Source organism: Vitis vinifera, chromosome 8, assembly GCF_030704535.1.
Source record: "Vitis vinifera cultivar Pinot Noir 40024 chromosome 8, ASM3070453v1".
NCBI classification, from domain to species: Eukaryota; Viridiplantae; Streptophyta; class Magnoliopsida; order Vitales; family Vitaceae; genus Vitis; species Vitis vinifera.
The window spans coordinates 345,874-372,289 of NC_081812.1; the positions used below are offsets into that span (position 1 = coordinate 345,874).

The 26,416-nt window shown below is 34.1% G+C and overlaps 3 protein-coding genes across 10 annotated transcripts; 2 read left to right on the forward strand and 1 right to left on the reverse strand.

Annotated features, from left to right (window-relative positions):
- Nucleotides 1-1,027: 1,027 nt before the first annotated feature.
- LOC100255309 (probable U3 small nucleolar RNA-associated protein 11) lies at nt 1,028-11,124 on the reverse strand. Of its 7 annotated transcripts, XM_059738850.1 has the most exons (12): nt 10,863-11,038; nt 9,283-9,413; nt 8,271-8,727; nt 3,432-3,552; nt 3,254-3,344; nt 3,005-3,096; nt 2,825-2,918; nt 2,636-2,715; nt 1,858-1,941; nt 1,609-1,708; nt 1,416-1,512; nt 1,028-1,340 (listed from the first exon to the last, which is right to left on the reverse strand). In XM_059738850.1, the coding sequence occupies exons 4-11, from the start codon at nt 3,485-3,487 to the stop codon at nt 1,420-1,422; spliced, it is 690 nt and encodes a 229-aa protein (XP_059594833.1). In that variant the 5' UTR covers nt 3,488-3,552; nt 8,271-8,727; nt 9,283-9,413; nt 10,863-11,038; the 3' UTR covers nt 1,028-1,340; nt 1,416-1,419. The 7 variants fall into 7 exon arrangements, with proteins under 7 accessions (XP_059594833.1, XP_059594834.1, XP_002265743.1 ...); XM_059738851.1 differs by lacking the exon at nt 8,271-8,727; XM_002265707.5 differs by lacking the exons at nt 8,271-8,727; nt 9,283-9,413 and having other exon boundaries at nt 10,863-11,124.
- A 5,870-nt stretch (nt 11,125-16,994) lies between these two features.
- LOC100250140 (protein LURP-one-related 8) lies at nt 16,995-18,428 on the forward strand. Its single transcript, XM_002266041.4, has 2 exons — nt 16,995-17,443; nt 17,518-18,428. The coding sequence occupies exons 1-2, from the start codon at nt 17,189-17,191 to the stop codon at nt 17,911-17,913; spliced, it is 651 nt and encodes a 216-aa protein (XP_002266077.1). The 5' UTR covers nt 16,995-17,188; the 3' UTR covers nt 17,914-18,428.
- Nucleotides 18,429-21,440: 3,012 nt separating this feature from the next.
- LOC100267318 (pyruvate kinase) lies at nt 21,441-26,156 on the forward strand. 2 transcript variants are annotated; one of them, XM_002266124.5, is made up of 5 exons: nt 21,469-21,723; nt 21,815-21,897; nt 22,040-22,325; nt 23,940-24,401; nt 24,967-26,156. In XM_002266124.5, exons 3-5 carry the CDS (start codon nt 22,068-22,070, stop codon nt 25,777-25,779), a joined length of 1,533 nt encoding a protein of 510 aa, XP_002266160.1. In that variant the 5' UTR covers nt 21,469-21,723; nt 21,815-21,897; nt 22,040-22,067; the 3' UTR covers nt 25,780-26,156. The 2 variants fall into 2 exon arrangements, with proteins under 2 accessions (XP_019077122.1, XP_002266160.1); XM_019221577.2 differs by lacking the exon at nt 21,815-21,897 and having other exon boundaries at nt 21,441-21,723.
- The last annotated feature ends 260 nt before the right edge of the window (nt 26,157-26,416 follow it).

Genomic DNA, 26,416 nt, shown 5'->3' on the forward strand with positions numbered 1-26,416 from the left:
CTTTTCATTTTCACATTGTCTTAAAAAAAAATTATATATCAAAATAACTCTATTTTAAACTTAAAAATTTAATAATAATCGATTTAACCTTTAATACTATTAAATATTATTTACATTTAAATTTAATGAAGGCTAAAATTAAAAAATTCCACTTCAATGAAACTTGGCATATTTTTTTTCATACGTGTAAAAATCAGCTACACTGTTGGACAATGACAACATAATATTGGATGATTCCAATAAAGTATAATTAAAAATTGGAAATTCTTTACAATCATACTCCATTCTAATAAAATAAATTAAACACATTATTCATAAAGTAAAATAAAAAAAAGTGCTTTTGGAGTCAAATAGAAATGAAATCAACCACCATCTTAGGTTTTGGGGTCAACTAGAATACATGGAAAATATATCATCAATTAATTAAGTTATTATTAAAGTGGTAAAACCATGATATAGATGTGAGGCCACTTTGGGGCTTTCAACTTAGATGATTAACAAAGAATTAAACTTTATCAACAATACAATTATGAGTTGAGGGAGTTCATACAAAGTTGAAATATGTTTATTAATCCAAATTAGCCAAATATATGTATATAACAAGTAACAACTAAGTATCAATCCATAATGAAAAAGCATCATAATTAGGTCTCATTCCTCGTTCTAGATTTCACCACACATATTTAACCCTTCAAATTGCTTTTTCAAAATGTACCACTATGATACCTTAGCATATTCCTTTTTTTTTCTTTTTTCTTTTTTAACTTTTGTCCCTTTTTCCTGAAGGGGAAAAAACCCTTTCATCCTATTTTTTTGGCCTTTTGTCTCCTTAACTTCTTTTTATGGTAAATTAAAAAAACATCATTTTTGTATTCCATTTTTTTTTTCCTTTCCCTGCACTTCCCAGGCACCAAACATTAACCAAGATTTCTAATTTTCTAGTGTCTACACAGAGACAGTGAGAACCAACACATCCCCGTCAAACATACAAACTATTTTTCTCAATCCAGTTAAAAAAAATCCACCATAAAAACAAATCAACTGATGATCTTCGCATTCGTATAAATAATTGCCGGGAAGTGCATTTAACAAAATTTCATATGGGTCAAATGCCATTCAACTGAGAGTTCATAATATTAGGAAATAAACTAGATGTAATGACATCAGTATCACTCGACTCACATTCCTCAGGATTTTGTCTTTTAGTTAGAAATGCAACTCACATTCCTAAGTAGAATGATTACTTGAACTACTCAGTTTCAAGCACTGGAGAAAGGAAGCTCTACCACAGAATGCCCTCTAACACAGGATCTTGTCCTCATCAGTGAAGCCCTCATTTACTGAAATAGTGAAGTAATGTACTTATTAAATAATAAATCAATCAATTGGAGAAGGGCAAACAATCAAAGACACACCTGTTCACCGTTTTCGTTCAGCCCTCCATTTGTACACTGGTTTTGAGGTTGGACAGGCTATTTCATCTTCACGAAGCTTGCGTTTTCGACCCCTTTTCTGATAAATAAAATATTTGTTTTCAGAATTTTTTTATGCATAACCCACAGCATTTAGGAAAACAGTGGAGTTTCAGGAGTTTCAAAATGCAATCACCTGCAGCTCCTTTTGTAAGGCCATATCCATGTATAGTTTCTCCAAGTCATTTACCCGATTCTTCCTTGTCTCTAGCTCTCTGTAGGAAGCAGAAGTTTTCCTGCACATGGAAGATATATGACCTAAGCAAATGGTGCCAGGCTGAACCTAGAACTTTGTTAATAGTCAATTATTGACTTTATAAGATGATGAAGACTCTATAAATCAGCATCCAATCACCATTGAAAGATTGATGTTTTTTTTTTTCACCTTTTAATATGATTAGGAACATCATCCAGAGAAGGCAAATTTCCGCCTCTTGAAGACTGTGCCTGTATTTCTCTGGCCTCTTCCCTGGAAAAAGGTGAAAGGAAATGATTTTAAACAGCATCCAAAACATGTCATAATAAGGGGAAAAATTGCAAACTACATAACACAACATAATGTTCATTTTTAAAGAAAAGCTCATAATGACAAGTGGTTGGATACACTAAAAGACAATTTTCCAGATTCTTAAGAATTAATCAGATGAGATCAAGTGATCTTTCAACAAAATCACACCATCACTATTCACAAATGATGCGAAGAAGAGGCCAAATAAACATGAGATTTCTGCAACTATGTAGTCCTGGAAACGCAGCCTCTTGAAATTTTCTGAAGGCAGCAACAAATAATTGGTGGATAATACAAACAGTTGATCCTTACTTGGTCCATGCAGTTAAAGATTTTTCGATATGGTTACTCATCCTTTCAGGCATGGATTTATTCTTCTAGTGATGCAATCAATTCAAGAAATAAACAAGTTTTCTTGACTAGTTAAGATGAGCTGACAATTCAGATGGTCTATAACATGTTTATGCTTCATATGAATGCTGAAAATGCAGAGAGGCAAAGGAAACTTGGGAATCCTGAAACAGTCATTCTGACCCCGAACTGCTGTTTGATTTCAAATTCTCGATTTGAAAGGTACAAGTACAAGTTGAAACTATGTTAGTAACATCTGCAGAAAATATGATGGGCTTAAATTAAAATTTCAGGAAGAACAAACCTGTCTTCTGCATAGTAAACATGTCTGTTTGTTGGCTGATTATCAAGAGAGTGCAGCATAGCAGTTAGCTTCTCAATTTTCTGCAGCAAAAGTTGGGGATTCATAAGCAACAGCGCCCAAAACAAAAATGACAGAAGAGTAGTGAGCCTTTTAATAAAGGCCTAAAACTATTGCATAACGCCTATTAACCTTTTTTTCACTTTGCACTTTCTGAAGGACATATCCCATGTCTTGGGTCTTCATTAGCATGAGTTCTTCTGGGCTGTATTTATTTGCTTGACTCCTATAGTAAATGCTAACAAGTCAGTTTTATGTAGTCAGGCAAGAAGAAAAATCTACAGAAACAAGAGGTGTGATTAATATGTTTACTCTGGTCTATGGACTCCATCAACAGTTCTTGTTTTAATCATCTTAAAATAAAATTCATCCGGGTTCCTGAATGCTGCCTTCTCTTTGAGTTTCTATTAAAAAAGAAAAAAAAATGTGAATAAAACAGCATATATTAGCATCAATTACATTTCAGAGTTCAATAACCACTAACAACAAAGAACCAAAACACAAAAGGCTAAGTTACAATGAACATCAAGAGATGGGTAAAGGTAGGTCCCAAAGAATTACCTGCAGCGCCTCCTCTTTTTTGTGGAATGCTTGTGCGCGCACAACATAGTCCTTGTGTTTCTCAAGGAGCCCAAACTTTTTCCTCAAATGCCTGCAATGATATACATCATAAAAATATCATCATAAATGAAGCACTAAACATTATAGTTAAAGGAATAGCAAGACGTGTGGCACTCACGGCTGAGCTCTTTCCTTGTAAGCCCGTCTACTGATGGCATTCCTGAAGGATGACATACTCGAAAAATGCCAAAGCAATCACTGGTGAAGAGAGTTATCAATTAAAAGAAGTTTCTAGATTTCTGCAAAAGCAAAAACCAAGAGATTCAAGTTAAGCCTTTGGAGAGGCATAACCCACATAACCAAAAGCATGAACAAATAGAAAAGAATTTAAAGCGCAAATACACCACGAAGAATACAAGATACAAGTTCTTCACCAAAGCTCAATGCAAGTTGAGGTTGGTTGACGTTTTTGGACCCAACACCAATCTGATTCATCAAAAAACTATCTAAACCTACCCATGATAACTAATTAACCAAATATCCATACAAAAACTCCAATACTTTATGGAAACAGAGTAAATTTACCAAAAAAATTTATCTGATATGTAATATTAAGGAAGCAAGAATTGCATATAGAGAAGGAATTTATGTTGTATCATTTTCAATTCCAGAGGTAGTTTTTGGAAATTTTGTGGAATAATTATAGTTTGAATTATCTAATTTTTGAACTTTTATTTGGATTTTAATTTAAGCATTCTTTTAAAATTTTTATTTTCAGGCACTTGGGTTGTTGTAATTTGAGACATGAAAAGAGCATTGTGATCATTATTTTGTATGGTTCTCATTGCTGCTGCTGGATTTTTTACTTTCTTTGTAAAGTTTGTTCAATATCTAGGTCCAAGCCTTCAATGAGAACAAAAAAATCCTTAACCCAGTGAGGAAGTTGAAGTTCCCAGGCTAAAAGTAACTAGGAGAAATAGGGGAGCCACCATATAAAATGCACACAACATTGAATCTAGAGGTTATCCACCAAGTCCAAATTCAAGTTGCCCGCGATGCAGTGATTAAAAATATTGCATGTTCTAGGTTATAAAGGGATCTACAATTAGAAGCTAATCCATACACCAAACCTTAACCCCAAAGAAATTCCATTCAAATCACTACCTGAACCAAGTATAAGGACAAAAGTTTTTAGCTAAAAAACAACAAGATAAAGATACAGCCTGTAAATGAAAGATACACCAGAGTTTCATAAAGTTGAGCAACCATCAGTAGACCCAACCACCCAACTATGTCCCACCAGCATATAGGAAAATTGATGTGTTGCCAAAGCCAAGAAAAACTAAAACTGCACCACAAATCAAACCAAAATCTGACATAACCACCATTATAAATGCATTTTTCACTCCCAATAGACATAATTCTTCTGGGCACCATATGGGGAGTGGAGTACATGGCAAGTTTGTAAACACAACATTCAAAAATGCTTGCTATGACTTTGCAATCAAAATATTCATACATCAATTTCAAGAAAAAAGTAAAACCATATTAGTGAAAAAAAATAATCGGTCTTTGATCATGTCTTCTAGTACGAAAGAAAAGGAAAAAAAATGGCAATTTTTCTTCTGCATTAATAACAAAACAAAAATAACAATAACACATCCTCCCTAGATTCGAAGTTGGGACAAATGAAATTTCAACAACAAAGTAACTGTGTCTCCACTTGCATCACAACATTAGTCAATTACCCACTCCAACAATCAATTCCAACCAATTGCATTGTGCAACTATCACAAGAAATCACAAAGAAAAAAAAAAGAACCAAATCCAAAACCCAACTATCTTCCCCCAAACCATCAAAAACCTAAATAAAAGCAACTCCCAAATCTCCAGCATCAGCCCATAGTTTGGGTCCAAGTAGCAGCGGATCAAACAAAGATCCCTAGTTTTAATTTTTTCCAGCAACCAAAAGAAAAAATGCAAGGAAAAATTCTTAAATCTTTCCCGGCAACCAAATCAGAGATGGAAATAAAAAATAATTCAAGCAAAACTCAACATACTCTAAACCAATTTAGAAAACCTAAGACTAAAACTAAGATTGACCTGACCTTGGATGATGAGAAAGATCATGGGCACATGAGAGATATGGAGAGAAAATAAGAGATTTGCAGTTGAATAGGAAAAAAGGTTTAGGGTTTTTTATTAGTAGAGAAAGAAAGTGTTTGGGTACTGTTTTCTAGCTATCCTAAAGAGGATGGTTCACCCCCATCGCAGGTTTGCCCCAAATTTAAATCATGATAAGGTAAAAGAATGTAATAGATATTTGGGTTAATTTCACTCCCTTCCCTTAAGGTTTGGGCTAAATACACCTAGTCACCATTTAGTTTGAAATTTCATCAAATACCTCACTTACTTTGAATCAAAGGGAAGGTGACAAAAATTAACAAATAATGGATTTACAAATAATGGATATCCAAATCAGTGGCCTTCTTTGATTCTTGTGATTTAAGAACTGAAACCTACTTAAAAATTGAACCAATCATATCAGTAATTCAAGATGACACCTTCTGCAAAGTCCTCTCCTTCTCAAACTCCTTTCAAGAATTAGTAAATTTGTTCTAACACTTCCTCATCCAGGTGAGAAATTCTCCAGGGTTATTCAATAATTAAAAAGGGCTTTGGCATAATGAGAAAAATGGTACCCCGATAATAATTTGGCATTTTCCAAGTAGTACAGAATGAAATCCTAGAATTCAAAATTTTCAACAATAGCATTGACAGGTTAAAAACATTCAGACAAAAACCCTAGGCCTCTATTTGGTTTCCCAGAAAATAGGGCAAAAAAAGAAAACAACATCTTCATTCCTATGTTATTTCTCATATTTTGCTTCAAAAAAGAAAAAAGGCCCTCAGCAGACTGAAATCGAAGTAAGGCGGCATTTTTCTGTATTCCCGAATCCTTCAAATGGTGAAAATTTTAGTTACGTTTTTTATATTTTGACTCTATCCAAACTAAATCTATTTTTATACAATATAACATTCCCAAATAGCAAAGACAGTTAATCTAACAGAAATATCAGTGCCATAAACCAAACTGGCAATAGTTCCACAGTTGTTCAAAGAAAAACCCTAGAATTCAGAACTTTCAGCAATAGCATTACTAATTTGTAAAGCACTCAAGGGTGAAATCTGACCCTTTGTTTGGGTTACCAAGAAAATGAAGGAAAAATAAAAGAAAACCATATTTTGATTACTAAGTCATCTGTCCCACTCTTTTGCTGCCAAAAATCCAGAACAAACAAAAATAAAAATTAAAAATTAAAAACCTCAGATCAAAAAGGCCAGAGATTCATATGAGTTTTAGGTAAAGTACAATTCTCTGTATTCTGCATATCTAGATGGTGGAAAATTTACGATTCAAATTTTTCTTTCCTCCTCTCACTAGTTTCTCAGCATCCAAACGATTATATCTAATCTAGAAGTCGATTGATTGAATTGAGATTTGAGAATAGAGATCGGAACAACACCTTGGATGTCGGAGATCGACCGAAACAAAGCGTTTTGGAGAAGGAATGACTGAATGCTGCTGCAAGCAAGCCCTAAAGCGGTGTACAACGCGATTCATTTCAGTTTGGTGACAGTGGTTGGAGTCTAGGCCGGCCCAATTTTTAACTATTGGGTTTTTCGGATAGTTTATTTCCAATGAAAACCAATTCACTTCTAATCGGGTTTTAAGTCGGATTTGGGTTTTACAAATTTGATAAATAATTAATTTTTTGTAATTTATAAAACTTATATTTGTTAATATATTAATTCTATAATTAATGAATTAAGAATATCTTAAAATAATTTAAATTGATAATCTAATAAATTTATTCTATTTTATTTATAGCACCAACATCTTTATAGCACTAATAGTTTCTTTATAAATATATTTTCGATTGATTGAATTGAGATTTGAGAATAGAGATCAGAACAACACCTTGGATGTTTCTACAAATATGGATAATTAAAAAACAAGGTGAAAATTAGGAAGAAACCTGTTGTAGGTTAATGACTGGGTATATGTGTGTGATTGGAGAGAGGGGAAAGTGGAAGGGGGCAGGCTCTGCTCTGTTGACAGTGCCACAGAACCAAAAATTGGGCATTAAGGCCAAACCCTATTGAGTTTTGAGACAGCTTGGATTCAATAACAAGCTCCAAAATTTTCAAACTCCAGGTTTCAAATAAATAAAATACAAATTTCAAAATAACATAAATGTGGCAGTGAAAAAAAAAAGCAAAAAGATTTCCCAATCATGTGAAAATGAGAATGTATTTTTCATCATGTATACCCTAAAGAACCTGTTTATTTAGGAAACAAGAAGCAATCAAACACTTGAAAATTCTCATCACATATTCCCTGCTCTTTCCACTCGGAACATAAGTTCTGATTCCCTGACCATTTACAACAAAGAGAAAATAAAATCCGGGTCTCCAGGAACACGGGCAAGATTATTTCCTATAGGTAGGTATCCACAAGGTGTAAGAACTCTCATGGGCGTCCTAACAAACAGTTTGAGCGCAAATGCTCTACCCAACAAACAATAATATGAAATCAATAAGATTAAACCCAAAATTTTCTTATAGTTTCCTTTAGGTTTCAACAATCAAACAAACCATAAAATCCTAATAACCTAACAAACCACAAAAATCACAACAGTCAAACAAACCACAAAATCCTAATAACAATGAGACAACAACCATATCAAACGGGCTCTAAATAATGAGATATCACCAAACAAAGTTTTTCTTCCTTAAAAATGAAACGGACCTGCAACACGTGAACTCAAAAACCCTAAACAGAGCACTTGCATATGTGAACCAGAATAGAGAATGAGAGTTTTAGAGAGAGAAGTACTGGGAAATGAGACTCGAATGCTCTATTGAAATCCTAAAACCCAAAACCCTAACTAACATTTCAAGACAATCAGACATTAAAAAAAACAAAAAAAAACAAAAAAAAGCAGAGGGTTACCAATTTGGACTTAATAGCTTTTTAGGAACCCAACTCTCCGTAATCCAAAATATATCCACTGTTGGCCAAAAAAATATCCTTTCTATGCACTCTCCACTGTTTATAAATTCATTTCCAGAATTACCCCTTCAGCCTCCCATGTCAGCAGCCATCTTCCTCTCCATGTCACTACGGGGAGTTATGCTTTTAGCCTCCCATGTCAGCAGCCATCTTCCTCTCCATGTCACCACGGGAAGTTATGCTTTTAAGCACCCATGGTTATCATACCTGTACGAGCCTATATCATCTTGAACAACCTCAAGATTTCTTGGTGGAGAAGACTACATGCTGCAAGTGCCCTCGTATGCTTGGATTTGGGTGTCTTGGTGAGAGGGAAAGAACCCTGGTTGATTCTTGATTGAAATGGGTAATATCTAGGGAAAGTGATCTTCAATGGCGGGTTCACCCCTTAACATGCCTGCACAATGCATTGGAAGGTGTGTTGGTTTTGTTGGTGAAATCTATCTTTTCTCCCCCCTTCTTGAGTTGTACTGCAATTATAAATTGGGAAAAACTAACAAAGAGAGATTCTAAGATGCTCAACCATAAAGGACCCTAGGTACTACCTTAAGGTAACCTCTCCTAAGCCTCGGGTTTTCCTTTGTGACCCTTACACCATCCCATCATGTGGTTCTCTTCAGTGTTGAAATGATCCACCAATGGTTTCTCGGGACTGTAACTTAGGTACTACCTTAAGAGCCCTTAGGTACTACCTTAGTAGCCTTAAGGTACTACCTTAAGGGACCCTAGGTACTACCTTAAGTTAAACTTGAACTCAACCTCTCACAAGCATCGGGTCTTCCTTGGTGACCCTTAGACCATCCAATTATGTGGTTCTCTTCATCCTTCAAGTGCTCCACCAATGGTTTCTTGGGACTTTAGCTTAGGTACTACCTTAAGGGCCCTTAGGTACTACCTTAGTGGCCTTAAGGTACTACCTAATCAACTCAAAGAGGAAAAAATAATACCCAACCTGAAAAACTGCCTTGGTCAACCTTTTGACTTCTGCTATATCCACTGTGTTCTTCCTTTGCATTCTATGTTGGGCATGCCCTTGCTGGTCTGGGACAGACCCATGTGAAAGGAGACAACATAAACATGGCACTGGCAGAATTGAAGAGCAAAAATTAATAGGATAAAAGAATTATAGCTCCTGACCTATGATCTGGGTATATTTGATAGTAGTTCAATCATTTGAAAAAAAACAAATGGCTTATAATTTAACTCATTGAAGATTTTTTTTTTTTTCATGATCCTTCCAGATACAGTAAACATTATAGCTCATTCCCAAATTGTAATGGAGAAATAATTTATTTTCTTCATATATGTTTTTTTTTTCCTTTTTATTCCATTTTCCAGGTAATTGGATCTATCACTGGGGTTAGGCTCCTCATTGACACCTTTCCTGAAGTGGGATTTGGGCCATGTTTGACTGTTGACATCCATCATGGTGCACTGACAGAAGGGTTTCTGACATTTTCAATTGTTATGATCTCGGTGACTAAATCTTTTTGGCCTTATGTAGGTAATGGGATGGGCTTATGCTCACGGGGATCATATAACCAGGGAGCATATACTTGTTTACTGGCTTGCCCCAATGGAGGCACTCTACTGGCAGTCTGGACATTCCAGTTGCTGGTTCAGCCACACAAGGAGGAGAAAGAAAAAATGAAGGCTAAATCAGAGTAACAGCCCTTCATTTGTTCTGTTTTTAGCTGGCTAATCTCACTTCTAAGCATTAGGGAACGTAAATATAACTAAACCTATCTGTAAGTATTGATCATTGTATCTACTGTGTTCAATCTGTTCCTTTTTCTCTTGTCAATGTTCATTTGTCAAGGTTGAGTAGGTCTTGGTTGAGCTGTGCAGTTGGTTTTTAGGAACATTTAGATGGTTATGCTTTTAGACTCTGGTTACCTCCTTTTAGTTTGATCCAAGGCCCATAGCCCAATCCGAATGATTGATATGTTTGCAAAAAACAACAAAAGGCAGAGCTCCGTCAAGCCTGCAGAATCTGAGTGGTTGGGAGTGGGATGGGACTTGGGAGACACCCATCTAATATATAGGGAAAGTTGTGTTTTTTCCCTCCCCCTGTTTTATGGATCTGTTCTAGGGGCCATTAAAATTAAATTTCGCAAACCCTAAACCCACGATTTTTGAGTTAGGCTGAAAAATACCATTTTTGCCTGCAAATCGTGATCAGATTACCAAATAGCATCTTATTGTGCCATTGGATTTAAATTTCGCAAACCCTAAACCCACAAATGTTTACCCAGGCTGAAAAATACCACCTTTACCTGCAAATCGTGATCAGATTACCAAATAGCATCTTATTGTGCCATTGGATTTAAATTTCGTAAACCCTAAACCCACGATTTTTTAGCCACCCTCAAAAATACCACATTTTCCTGCAAATCGTGATCAGATTACCAAATAGCATCTTTTTTTAAAATAAAAAATAAAAATGTTTAGAGAGCTCGTGAACAATGCAAAACAACCTTCATCCCAAATCTTTTCTCAACAGCCACACAAAGCCTTAAATGGAAAACTCACCTGCGATTACTCCAAAAGGAAGACGAAGCTCCACCGCGGTTTCCAGAAACGATCCATGAAATTGCAGATCACGTTAGGGCAAAAGGAGAGAAAGTCACGGAGTCCCCAAATTTCAGAGTTTATAGGTCGGGTGTTGCGTGGGTTTTCCTAATTTCCCAACTTCAAAGTTCAAGATTGTTGTGTTTATTTATTAAAAGCACACTTCCGACATGGAGAAGGAAATGGCTGCTGACATGGAAATGGAGGGGTAATTTCGGAAATAAAATTATAAAACAGTGGATAGTGCATGAAAAGGATAATTATTTTGCAACAGTGGATATATTTTGAGTTATACAAAGTTGGGTTCCTGAAAAGCTATTAAGTCCAAATTGGTGGCCAAAACACAACTTTCCCAAGAACAAAAAGGATATTTGCAATGCCAACTCTGTTCCTAACAGACACATGGATTAGGAATATGTGTATGCAGTCACATTCATGTCTAGTAAAGTAGTGGACACCATCTTCCTTTTAACATGGAGATGGATGCGCATTTCCTTCTAATGCTACCCGTGACCCGTCTCTCAAATATTGGCTAGTTTGAGATGAATCTTCCATTTGATACACACCTTTTATTATCCCCATGGAAAAAGTTTGTAATATTATTTATGTAGCGGGATGCTTTTAATTAAAGTACAAAATCTAAAATATAAAGACATCCAAGATTTGACCCTTTTTTTTCACATTTATAATTTTTTTTTAGATAAATATTTTATTAAAAATTATTCCATCCAAACAATTTCAACCATTTATACAAAAATAACCCGAAAAAAAAAAATTGTTTCTAAATACTTTGAATAAAATTAAAATATTTTATGATATCAATTTGTTTAAATCTAAGTCATTTAAGTATATGGTGATACATGAATGGTTGGATAAGAGCGTTGACCCTACAATTCCGTTGGACACAACGAGGACGTTATATAAATATGAACTCTTCTTAACCTTATATACGCGTTTTAAAGTTGTGAAAGCCCCTCTTTAGGTCCAAAGCATGAACTTCTCAACTTATTTTAACATAAAGTATATTATATGAAATCAAGATATACATCACCCTTAATATCTCAACTTTTTAGTAAGATATAAAAAAGTAACTGTCATTTCATTAATATAGTAGGGCTTTTCTAAAAGAGTTATTCACTGAATCACTAAGTTTTCATTAAAAGTTTAAAAAGTGCTTTGATCTAAGTCGGCAAAAGGGGTTTGAAATTCTTGATTAAAGTTTGCAATTACTTGGGAATTTTAAACACCCATTACAGAAAGCACTCCTATGAACATGATTGTACGAGAAAAATCTTAGCCCCTGTTTCAAATGAAACAAGTGACTAAGACACAGAAAAAAGAGAAGTGGAGATGATTTAGAATTAAAGTAAAAAAAGCACTCATCTTAAAGATCACTTCAAATTGGAATCAGAATGACTAAATGAATTTAGTCAGCAACCTCTTTTTCACATAAAGTTTTGGTTGCTCCATGTCCTTCCCATGTGACACCTGAACTCTCTCTCTTTTTCTCACTTTTGCTTTCAATGTTTTCACACTCTCCTTTTTGTGGTACGGTCCCCCTTTTGGCATCTTCTTTGGACCAACAATCACAACCACACGTTAGGGTTTTCTTTCTTTTTAATTTATTTATTTTTTTGATTGGGCATGGCTTTATGTGAGTTCACACGAGGCCATCTCCATTACAACTTAGACATCACATTGGACTGACCCTATGTTGCAATGGAAGGTCATATGCTATGTGCTCCAATTATTGATTGCTTACAACTTTGTGACAAATAAAAAATACTTTTGTATGATATTATTAGTTTAATAAGTTAGTAGAGTTCAACAAAAAGATTATCATTACTTATTTATTTTCTTTATTAATTAAACTCGTATGCAAATATGAAAATTGACTATTTAAGAATTTTTAAAGTTTATATCTATGAAGGTGAAGAGTATATACCTTCTTGCTTATTTATTTCTTTATTTTATTGAGTCTAGATACAAATAGAAGCAGAGAGAAAACCACCATAGATATAATTATGATCAAAGACGTCTATATTCTAATTATGTTTAAAAAATTCGTTCAAAAAGTCTTTTTTTTATAAATTTAATAATATTTTATTTTATATAATTTATTAAAATAATTTACAAATAATAGTAGGATAGGAAACCCCAACTACTCGAAAACACAAATTTAATATTAATAATTTATTATTTTAAGACTTTTCTAGGGAAGAAAAAATCTCATTCATAACAAAAAGAAAATGACAAATTTGCATGGTCACGAATTTTTATGAGTTATAAAAAATCTCTAGGTGTCGATACGACCAAGTGGAAATTGATATGGAATCTTATTCAATGTGGTAGCTTACTCCCCCATAAAAATTTTAAGTATAAAATTTTTAAAATGTCCCTTTCAAGGATCTATCTTGTTATGTTAAAATAATATTTGACAATTTTTTTTTATATTCTAGAAGAGTATGTCAAACTTTGCTGATATACATGAACTTATTTTAAATTATAATTTCAGGGATAAAATTGTCTCAATAAAAAATATATATATTTTTCCTTTTTTTAACAACCGTGGAATTGGAAACATGTGTGATTTGACATTCACGTAAAATGGCATTTAAGGTATATGTGGATGGGAATTTAGATTGGGTCCATGAATTTAGGAAGGAATAAAGGTGAAGCTGGAATTTCAAATATGCGTGGTTGGTAAAATTATCCTTATTTTTAATAAAAATATTTCTAAAGAAAAATTCAATCATTTAATGATTATTATGATTTTTATTTGTGCCTAGTAGAGCCTCTATACTGATCCTAACCCGACAAGGTTGGGATATTTTAATAAGTTTGTAAGCTTATTAAGTAATTTGAAACTTTTTTTTTTTGGATTGATTTTATTATTGTCTTGTTTTCTAAGATGAAATTGTTTTTTCTCAATGTCTATGTTTTAATCTCTTTAATGATCGTCATTGGAGTGTTGAAATACTATCACACAAGGTACTAGAGAAATTGAACTTTGCTTTCCAAAATATCTATAAAAGATACCGTTCCTTAATAGAACTCGATTTCAACACTTTTTTTTTTTTGTAGGTTTTGAATTAAATATATTCATATTTGGATCAAAGCTATGCCATGTATGACGTATGTAACAAATAGGTTTTTTTGGATTAATTTGCATGTGAATTTGATTCTAATTAACTTATTTAATAATTATATTGGTTATAACTATAATCGATTTAATCCATATTTGATTCATTTAAATTTTGGCTTTGAATTAATAGATCAATTGAGTCATAAACATTAGATGGAAAGATTAATCATATTGATTCAAATAAGACTAAATCTGACTTAATTATTAAATAAAGCATGATAATCGTACTGATTTGTATTACTTATTTAATAATTAATTAGTGTGTTAACCTTATTTTTATCGGATTGATATTTTTATTTTGAGTATTTGAACTTTGAGATGATAGAAATACAATCTATCAACACAAAGTATCACTAACTCTAATAAACAAAGTTTTATGTGACAATGAACATAAAACCATGATTCCATGACCCGCCGACGTTGGAGAATAAAATTAAATAAATAATTGGTTGGAAGAATAAAGAGTAGGATGAGGAAGGAAGAGGCATCACGTACACATACGGTGAGATGGTCCAATGAAATTGGAGACCAAAAGAATACCGCAGCATCCAGATGGAAGGCAAATGAGAAAAGTGTGGTTTGTTTGGACGTAACATGGTATTTATGGGAATCGAATCCCATTTTATTATTCCAAGAGGTGGTGGTCCGGTTGATGGAGGTGGACACATTATGTTACAGAATAACTTTGAGACTTTTTAGGACGGTGTCGCTCTTCTCTGTGTGCTGTTGATTCATCATAATATCCTCCCAACTCCTTCCACAACCATCAGCACCCACTTCTCCATATTCTTCCATATCTCAACTCATTCTCAATGGCCACGTGGCTAAATCCATGAATTTGACGTTTTTTTTTGAATTTTCTGCCTTAACCTTTAAAAACTCGTTTTCGTAATTGAGGATGTTCTCCAACAGAATGTGGGTTTTGGCCCCACCAGCCAGCCTCCCATGGTCACATATTTCATAAATAGCTCCGGCCGCCCCACCACCTCATGTCTTCCACCCGTATGCTTCCAAAACCCTCTTCAAATATCTTTCAAAACAAAATTTTGTTTCAAACTCGATTATGAAAAATGATTTTTTTAATTTATGTTTTAAACAAATATATAACATATTATGGGGTCGGTTATTTGTAAGAATCGATTTTACTTCCTCTTCTAGTAGGGGTGATAATTTGTATTACTGGATTAGGTTTTTGTCGTGTTAAAACTCAAATATTCTACTATATAAGTCAATTCAAATCCAACGCATATAACAATTGTATAAAAATATAAATTTAAATACTATCTAAAATTCAACAATTAACATGTCATGTAAATTTAATCCATTCAATAATAAGAACTATTTATTTAATAATTAGATTGAGTTAAGTCTTATATAAGTTTGTGTTATTAATATTTCAATTAAACATATTTATAACTCAATTGATTTATTTATTTAAAAATCAATTTAAAATAAATTAAATATGAATTAAATGATTTAAAGTTACAATTAGATTAATCAATATTATCATTATAATTATCTATTTATTAAACGAATTATGCAAATCAATACAAATTTGACCCAAACTAATTATACTCAACACAAACCCAATGAAAAATATGTTAAATTCAAGTCATGTTTACGATAACATTTTATCATCTCTATCTTTTAGTATAGGTGTAAAAGTCATCAATCAAAGTATTTTAGAAGGAGCCAATAAAGAATTCTATTCACCCTATTCATGTTTGATCCGATGGATTTTGTTTTCTTGCACAACACAATTTATTTTTTATTTTTATTTTTTTTTAAAGTTTTCAATTGTTAGTTTGTAAAATCTAAGAAAATGATTGAAAATATCTTAAATTTGTTCTTAAAATAACATTAAAAAAAACATATGACTAGAAAACCTTTTTGTTTTGAAATATAGAAAATTATTATTAAGACATTTTGAAAATAAATTCTAAGAAATTGGCTTTGTGATGGAGAATTTTAAAAATGGTTACTAAATTTTTAAATGTTAAATTTGTTAAATAAAATTTTAATTTAATTTAAAGATTAGAATGAGTATTTAAAGACTTAAAATGACGTGTACGCTTATGCAAAGACCTAAATGATATTTCCATCAATATTAATTTAATTTAAGGATTAGAATGACATGTAAGCTGCTTGAATCATAAATGGTATTTTAAATTTATTCCGATAATACTAAAACATAAATAATATTTCAACTATATCTTTGGGTGATATAATTTATAAGAAAGAATTTGTAAGCAAAATTATTCAATGTTTGCAAAATGGTAAATTATAATCGGATTTCATCTCAATGTCATGATCCATGAGTTTATTCTTATTTTTGTTTTTATACAAATTTTAAATAGTACAAAGTGGATATGAGAATTTTTTATAGTTATTTTATCTCGTTTAATTTTTAAAAATTTTAATTATATTAAAATAAATATATTTTATAAAAAAAAAATTATAATTTATTATGTTGAAAAACTGGGTTCCAACTTAAAATTAAAATGCAAATCCAAAGAATTTGAATATGAAATTCAACTTTTATTCCATTTATTTGATATCACATAATTATAATTATAATCATATTAATACATCCAACCCATGACTCCTCACAGCCCGTCCAATCTTGCTATTTTCAGAAACTCTAACTGAAAATTCAAAATTTTAGAAAATCAAAAACCAAAATAACCCAATGTTTGTTTAGCTAGAAAAAGAATGTCATCTCTCCTCTAAATAACAAATATTATAGTAACGGGGGGCTGCTATTGTTCAATGTTCACTAGCTAAAAATTCCTCCAATTGAATTTTCTTTCTATTTCAAAATTTCAACCAAATCAAAAAAGGAAAATATCTAATCTATGGGGGCGGAGAGGGGACAGGTGTCCTACCACCACCGCAGAATGGCTGTGAGCCACAAGTTTTATCGTTGTTTTTTCGTCCCAGTCTTAAATATTGTAACTTACAAGTCAAGATACACAAGCGGATTAGTACTCGCTAATCCTCTTTCTTTCCGTCCCATCATACGACACGCGCACGCGCTTTGTCCTCTCCTCACCTTCTTTTCTTCGTTTCTCGGTATAAATATTGCTTTGCGCCTGTGCAGTTTTACAGCCAAATTAAGTGCACTGGAATTTGGTGAGTGGAGATGACAAAGGTGTATCCCAATGCCACTGCAGCCAGCTGCGGATCGGAGGGAGTGAATCTGTGCATCGGCGTCGGACGAGACGCGGCGGTCCTGACAGTGTGGAAGAAGTCTCTGTTGTTCAACTGCAATGGCTTCACGGTGTTCGACGGCAAGGGGAATTTGGTTTTTAGGGTCGACAATTATGTTGCGGGACATAAGGGCGAGATTGTCCTCATGGACGCCTCCGGCAAGCCTCTTCTCACCATCCGCCGCAAGGTTTGGAAGTAGTGATTGATGCTTTTGTGGTTTTCTTTCATGGATTGATTCTCTGATTTTGATTTTGATTGCAGAGGCTGAGTTTGGGCGATAATTGGATGGTATACGACGGAGAAACCGCGGAGAATCCACGGTTTCAGGTGAGGAAGCATGCCAATCTGCTGAACTCGAAGTCGTTGGCACGAGTGAGTGGAGGTGGTGGCGCCGGCGGCAGCAGCAGCAGCAGCAGCAGCCCGAGGAACGCGATGTACGAGATCGAAGGGTCGTACTCTCAGCGGTGCTGCGCAGTGTACGACGAGACGCGGAGGTGCGTGGCGGAGATAAAGCGGAAAGAGGCGGTGGCGGGAGTGGCCCTAGGTGTGGACGTGTTCCGCCTCGTTGTGCAGCCGGAGATGGATACTCCGGTGGCCATGGCGCTTGTGATCTTGCTTGATCAAATGTTCGGATCTTCAAAACGCTTCTCCGTCTGATTCTTCATCCTCCATTGCTTCTTTCAACACATACAAACATCGACCACCATTGAATGGGTCCAAAAGCGAATAACATGGCGGATGATCTACTTCTTCCCTTATCATATCAAACACCCTGCTTTTATAAAATTAAAAAAACATTTTTATGTATTTTGTCTATAATCCAGACTGCACTCAACTTCTCCGAAGAAGAAAATCATGTAAAGGACTCAACGGGACGCAGTGGCCTCAGCTGAAGCTCAGCTCATTCCAGCGAACCTTCCCCAACCTTTTTGTTAGTTTTTTTAGATGGGGTTGATTTTGAATGTTCGAGGCTTGAGCTTGGTTTTTTCGTTTTATATAAAAGGCTGAGCTCCGAATATAGGGGTGTATATATATTTAAGATAGATCGAGAAAAAGGGAAAAACCAAGAAACAAAAGCCGCGGGGGTGGGAGCCTCCTCGTTTCTCAAATGAATCACACTGTGTCTCTGTATTTGATTATTTTCTTGTTGAATGGAATTGGATTGGGCCCAACATTGTCTTAACCTTTTCCATACTTGTCTTGGACTCTTAAGAGGGTTGGGCGTGGCCCAACAAATCTTTCATTTTGGATGGAATCACAGGCTGCCACTTATTTCCATTTCATTCTTATGGTTTATATCAATTTCACTTGAACGGCTGTACACAAGAACATAATCAAGCACACATAACATGACCAAAATATGATAAAGGTATATAAAAAAAAAGTAATCAAGTACAAAGAATGGGATTATTAGGATCTAAATAATATGACCAAGTAGGATTCACTATGATATGATACCTCTTCGGTACCCTAAGTAACATATTCTCCAAATGTATAATATAATAAAAAAAAAAATTATTAAGGTGTGAAGAATTTAACGAGTTATGAATAAGGTGACCGAGATATTTAAAAATAAATAAGTAATGAAATTTTGATATTGTAATATTTTTCAATCAAATTTAATGTTTGAAAGAAAGTTTCACACATAAAAAAAGAGAATTCAAATCATTTGTCATTGCTTCCTGTGTTATATTTCACAAGTTAGAAATACTTCTGTTAAAATTAAAAGATAGTTTTAAACTTGTAAAATGTGAATATGGGTTGACAAGATTAGTGTTCTCTTCCTCAAAATGGTGATTGAATAGACCCCCTTTCCCTAATATGTTCTCCTTTTAGATGGTGATTAAATAGACCACCTTCCCCTGTGAAAAGGAGAAATCAAAGGAGATCCGACAACGTCCCTTTTATGTCCAAGTCAAACAAGTCCACTTACTAAATTGAAGTGAAGTGAAGTATGGAGGGTTTTTCCCTCAAGAGGAATGAGCTTACCCTTTCCACGCACTTGGGGTTGCTTTTGTTGTGAATGGTTAACGTAAGACTTGCTCATATGGCTCTGGTTTTTTAAAAGGACACATAAGACACCATGTGCTACTCAAAACATTTGTCAACAGAGGTCGCCAACTTGGTGTCATCTTGTTATGTTAGACGCTTAGGTTAGGCAACATCTGGAAGTGGCATTTTTGTTTATCTATGCAAGGATGGGGACAATAATCTTCCCTTCATGATTTAAGTTACTATTTCTCAAAGTTGGCTTATGTGGCATGATATTGAGCACTCTTGAATAGGCTTGGTTCTCCAATTGTCCCATGGATTTTACTATTTGAGTTGTCGGTTGTTTGTCGTCTACCCCATCACTCAATGGAGGGGTTTTAACTTTTAATGAATCACTTCGTATGTCTTAATCATTTTTTTATATATTTTTTATTTTTTAGAAATCAAATATAACATTAATATTTTGCGTTTGTATTTTTCTTTTTAGTCCTATCAAACATTAAAAAACTCAATCCCTTCTTTGTTTGACATAACAAAACATTTATTTTAAATTTTTGAACAATATTGTATAAAATACTCTTTATTCACTAATCAATTATTAACTGGCACAAAGCAATTCCATCCATCATAGCTTACATTTACAACTAAATATCTAAACTATGCTTTGTTTGATAAAATTATTTTTTATTTAATATAATTATTAAATAATTTTAAAATACATAATTTTTTAATTAATTTTAATTATATTTCATATTTTGATATATTTTAATTAATTATATTTGAACTTATTTGTATTTTAAAAGTCGATCATTCCAGGATTTAAAATCTAGTGTCATGCATTAACTAAAATCTTAAAATTATATAAAATTTATATATGAGAATATTTTTTAAACATGTTTGGAAAGAAAGAAAAAATGAAGGAAAGTGTGGAAGTGCAGGTGAGGAAAGGAAAGTGAGGAAACGTTTCACGGGGTGTTTGGCGGCCACCGGATCACACCTCGGATATTCCCATGCCACATCGCGTCTACTCCACACCATGCTATTTCAACCCCACATTTTGCTCTTTCCACACATTTTAAAATATCGATATCTGAAATTACATAATTACCCTCCTTCACATTTCTGGACTTTGTATTTGATCTTCACATTTTCCCTTTTTTTTTATCTTATTATTCTCTATTTTAACTTAAAACTAAAATATAAAATTACGTAATCACCCTTATGATGTTGGTACTTTGAAATTAAATAGGAAAAAACATAAATTTAATAGAAAATTATAAAAATGAAATAAAAAAGGAGAAGAGGTGGGAGAGAGGAAGGGAGAAGAAGGTATGATTATAATTAGAGCCTCTTTATTACTTGTTCTTGAAGATATATATTTTTTTTAAATAGAAAATTTGTTTTTAGATTTAGGAAAAATATTTGCTAACATTTTTTTTTTTTTGAATAATTTGTTCTAAAAATACATATATTTTCTAGAATTAATTTGAGATGTTTCCAATTATCATTATTCTTAGACTATTTTGAATAATAAAGTAATTTTAAACTTTTCTATTGCATTTATAGTAATTTTATAGAGAATACATTGATAAAATTATGTTTTGTATGAGGTTTCAAACAAATTTTAATTCTTTAATACAAATGAAAATTATTTTTGAAAATGTTTTCAAAAACTGTTCTAAAAGATATAAGTTATATTTGTTTGGATAAAAATTTATTTGAAAATTTGAAATGTTTTAAAATTATTTTTATATTTTTAGATATTTTTTAAAAATAACTTTTATTTTGAATTATTTTTTTTATTTGTATTATATTTTTTAAAACAACCTATAAATAAGTAAAAATAATTAAATGTGTTGTTTAAAAAATTATTCAGTTCCTTTAATTTTTTTTTTAGAAATATTGTCAAACATTGAGAGACTTTTTGGGGGAAGTTGAATCAGGAAGAAGATGAGGGTAGTTATGTAATTTGACAAAAGTATTTCTAAATAACAATAATATCTAGAAACTTGTGTTTTTGACTGTTGTCGTGACGAAAATAAGGGTAATAATGTAATTTAACATTCAAATTTCTCAATTAAAAAAAAAAAGAAAAAAAAAAAAAGAGTTAGGTGAAGTCTCCAAGGTTGCCCACCGTTTAGTATTAACTATTTTCTTCAACTTTATTTTTAATATTTTATTAGAAATAGGGAAATAAGGAGGTTGCCCACCATTTAGTATTAACTATTTTCTTCAACTTTATTTTCAATATTTTATTACAAATAGAGATTGGAGGTTGGTGAAGCGAAAATATAAGGATACCAAACACTTTTTCCAAAGGGTAACAATACCCTTCTACTCCCTTCTTCCTTTCAAGATTCTCGGTAGATTTTCATCACATTCTCCCCCAATCTCTCTTTGCTTCCTGTACTCTGACAAAATTCCCAGCACTCTTGCCCCTATTTTCTCACCAACCAAACAGGGTTTGCAACTGAGGTGAGTTTATCTGTTATTGTGTTTCATATGTGTATGTATATGTGTATGTTGTATTTGTACTTGTAGTTGTATTGAAGTAGTTTGAAAACAGGGGAGAAGTGAGCTGCGGAAAACTATAAGCCTACCCCTTGTAGTCTTCCATCTCATTAAATTTTCTCAGCATCCAAACACAGGGTAAGTTCTCTTTTTCTTTTCTGCTTTGGTTTCCAATTCAGATCTATACTTTGTTATGTTTCTTTGGCGCGATTGGAGGTTTCTGATTTGAAAATTTCTTTATGTTTGTGCTGATTTGGATTCCATTTGTATGGTGGATTAGTGGAGGGTGAGAGAATCGTGCGAGAGGAATGGCAAACATAGATATAGAGGGGATCTTGAAGGAGTTGCCCAATGATGGGCGTATTCCCAAGACGAAGATTGTGTGCACTCTGGGGCCTGCTTCTCGCTCTGTTCCCATGCTGGAGAAGCTTCTTAGGGCTGGGATGAATGTTGCCAGGTTCAATTTCTCGCATGGCACACATGACTATCATCAGGAGACATTGGACAATCTCAGGATTGCTATGCAGAACACTCAGATCCTCTGCGCTGTGATGCTTGATACCAAGGTCACTATTCTGCGCCTCTCAATAGTATTTGTTGTTAAACTCTAATTAAATATGCTTACTTGCATATGCTGTCTTGCAGTTAAACTAATTTTTGAAAGAAGCTATATGAACTGTCCTCGATGGATGTTTGTGACTCAGGTTTATATGAATGGAACTGATGTGTTTTGCTTTCAATGTGTTGTGGAGTGATATTTTTTTTTTTTTAGTGTCGATGGATTTAGCATTCAATGTTCATTTTGAAATCCAAATTGGATCTTAGTGATGTGGGTTGTAGATAGACTTGCTCTTGGAAGTGCCTTACTATATAAAATCTTAATGTTTTTAGGATTGGTTTTGTTTAATTTATTTGTTTGATTTTTTATTTTAATTTTTTGGATTTAACTTGAATTATTTTTCAGTTCCAAATCAATTAGGAAGATAGTGGTTTCGGATTTCTTTTGTTGTTGTTGTTTATATATGTATGTATGTATGTGTGTCTATATATATATCTCAAAAGATGAGAGTAAGATTTGGGGTTAGGGGATTATCTGTCCTACCTATCTGGGTATATTGCTGGGGACTCCTTATAATTCTGATGCGGTTTGCGATGAGGTTGTGAAAAGATATATAAAGGATTTGCTAAGTGGAAGAGGCAGTATCTATCTAAAGGAGGCAGATTTCCTGAGTGGAAAAGTTGCAGAAGGATATTTTGTGGGGTGGATTGATAGAGAAGCAAAAAAATTCATTTGCTTAGATGGGGTATGTTTTGCTCCCTGAAAAGAGAATCAAGTTTAGGAGTTAGAAGAGTAGAAAAATGGCTGTAGCATTATGTGATGGAGAGACTGACATGTATATATATGGAGTGGGATGGTTTGTGGAGAAGGTGTGTTGGTGAAGTATGAAGAAATGTCAGGTTTGGTGCTCAGGGAATGTGAAGGGGTTAGTATAAGTTGAAAAAATTGCAACATTTTTGACCATATACAAACTATTCATCAATGGAATACAATATAATAGAACATCAAAATAGCATACAATGTATACTTATATAAATACAACTTATTTTAGCATAAGATGTCTAATACAATCTGTTCAATAGCACATTATGTTGCTAAGGGATTTGAGACTATCATTCTTATCTTCACTTGGGTGAATATTGTTAGACATTGCAGTAGGCTGTGAACAACTGTGAGACCATGAAGTGAAGAAGATAAATAAATAGTAGCAGTTCTTATCTATTATGAAAAAAAGAGATCACTAAATAGGAGTGATATGTTGAGATCTAGGGATGCCCAATGTTATTGAAGCTGCTGTTAGCATTTTTCTTGATTCGATGTGAGAGAAAAGCAGCTGATTGGGAGAAACTGAATGGCAGATCTGCTTGCTGCTATATGAAGTTGATTTCTCGTTGATATGTTTGATTTTGATTTTTTTTTTGGTCCTTAATTTTACTTGATATTTGAAGTCAACCTTGAAAAATAAAGAACATAAAGTTCTTGATACCTCAACGAGAAATCTCAAGATCTTGCTTATCTCAATTGAGAAATGTACCTTTGCAACTGTTAGCTTCAAGTCCTGCTTTCTGATTATGTATTAAAACAATGCTGACAAGCATTTTATTTCACTTTGTTGCTGCAGGGACCTGAGATTCGAACTGGTTTTCTAAAGGATGCAAAGCCTATCCAACTTAAGGAAGGTGAGGAAATCACCATTAGTACTGATTACAGCATCAAGGGGGATGAGAAGATGATCTCCATGAGCTACAAAAAACTGCCTGTGGACTTGAAGCCTGGAAACACCATCCTGTGTGCAGATGGCACCATCACTCTCACTGTCTTGTCTTGTGATCTGGGTGCTGGAACGGTAAGATGCCGTTGCGAGAACACTGCAACTCTAGGTGAGAGAAAGAATGTCAATCTTCCTGGTGTGGTGGTGGATCTTCCCACACTAACAGAGAAGGACAAGGAAGACATTCTGGGATGGGGTGTTCCCAACAATATTGACATGATTGCCCTTTCATTTGTACGCAAGGGCTCAGATCTTGTTAATGTCCGAAAGGTGCTCGGGTCTCATGCCAAGCGTATACAGTTAATGTCAAAGGTACATGAATATCTTCCATTGTTCTGTTGTTTACAAAATAATTAGTGGAAATTTTTTCTCTAATGCATGTGCAAAAATGTTCCTTTTTCACATTACATTCATGAGAGTCGGGGGGAATTTATCATTTACATGAGCTATAAAAACAGTCAATTACCTAATGAAATTTATCTTTGCCTCTTGCCTCAAGGGAGGTCCTTCAATCCAATGATTAGGATCATTCTTTGAGTTGTTTATTTTGTTTTTTGAGTGTAAGTTTGGACAGTTAATCCATAAAACTTGCCTTTTCAATTCCCAAAAACGATTGCCATTTTAGGAAAAGTAGCAGCATGGCAAGGAAATTAAAAAAAAAGAAAAAAAAAAGCTTTCTTCTACTTCTGAAAGAAATAACTTTTGGCTTAAATGGCAGCTTATTTCATGTGTTGCTTGTAGATGAGTGTATGTGAGAATGAGCCCCATGCACACTCAGCTTATTTCATGGTTGGTTGTGCAATTTGCTTACATGTTTCTTTGATAAATATGTCATAGCCTCATGGCATCTTCCTTTCTGTGGCTGTAATTCCTGAAGGTGGAGAACCAGGAGGGTGTTATCAACTTTGATGAAATACTGCGTGAGACCGATTCATTTATGGTTGCCCGTGGTGATCTTGGAATGGAGATCCCAGTGGAGAAGATCTTCCTGGCACAAAAAATGATGATATACAAGTGCAATCTTGTAGGAAAGCCTGTGGTCACTGCTACTCAGATGCTTGAATCCATGATCAAGTCTCCCCGTCCAACCCGTGCTGAAGCAACGGATGTAGCTAATGCAGTTCTTGATGGGACTGACTGTGTGATGCTGAGTGGAGAGAGTGCAGCAGGAGCCTATCCAGAGATTGCTGTGAAGATCATGGCCCGAATCTGTATCGAGGCAGAATCCTCACTGGACTATGCAGCTATCTTCAAGGAGATGATTCGGTCAACCCCACTTCCAATGAGCCCATTGGAGAGCCTTGCATCATCAGCTGTTGGAACCGCCAACAAGGCCAAAGCAAAACTGATTGTCGTGATGACGCGTGGTGGGACCACAGCCAAGTTGGTGGCCAAGTACAGGCCAGCCGTCCCCATCCTCTCAGTGGTCGTCCCACTCTTAACAACAGATTCCTTCGACTGGACCTGCAGCGATGAGGCCCCAGCAAGGCATAGCCTGATATACAGGGGCTTGATCCCGATACTGGCAGAAGGGTCTGCAAAGGCGACAGATGCGGAATCCACGGAGGTGATCCTGGAAGCTGCCCTGAAGTCGGCAACAGGGAAGGGGCTCTGCAAGCCTGGAGATGCAGTTGTGGTACTTCACCGCATTGGGGTTGCCTCTGTTATCAAGATCTGCATAGTGAAATGATGAACAAACGCTAGGGAATACCACGAGTGGTGGCCTGATGGATTCAGAAGGGCATTTGGACCAAGTTGAAGCTATCTTGTTTTTGGTTTCTTAGTCATACGTACTCAGCTAGTTTTCATTGTGGTATTGAGCTATGTTGCAGGGTAATATGAGGTTGTGTTTCATGCTCCATTGGTAATCCTTGGGCCAATGGAATGGAATATAGCTGTGTTAAGAGGATTATTTCAGGTTCTCCACTGGTAATCCTTGGCCTAATGTAGGGCTTTAGAGATAAAATAAGAACCAGTTACCCCTGTTACAAGTCATTCACAAAACCAGAGTGTTGTAATGAAGTTATATTTACTTCCTGTTTTGAGTAAAATTTATCTGTTTTAGCATTAGCTTTGTTGATAGAGATCGTATTTACTTTGATTATTATTATACTTTTGAAACGGGAAAGTTGGAACAAAAAGGGCGAACACTTTATGAAAATATATGAAATTTTAATCCTTTTTCATTTTCCTTCTTCCTATTTTTCATTTGCATTCTATTTTGTTTAACATAGTCTTATAATTATAATTATAAATAAAGAATGATGAAATTACTTAGGTCCTGTTTGATGAGTGTTTTCAAGAATAATTTTTTATTTTTTAGAACA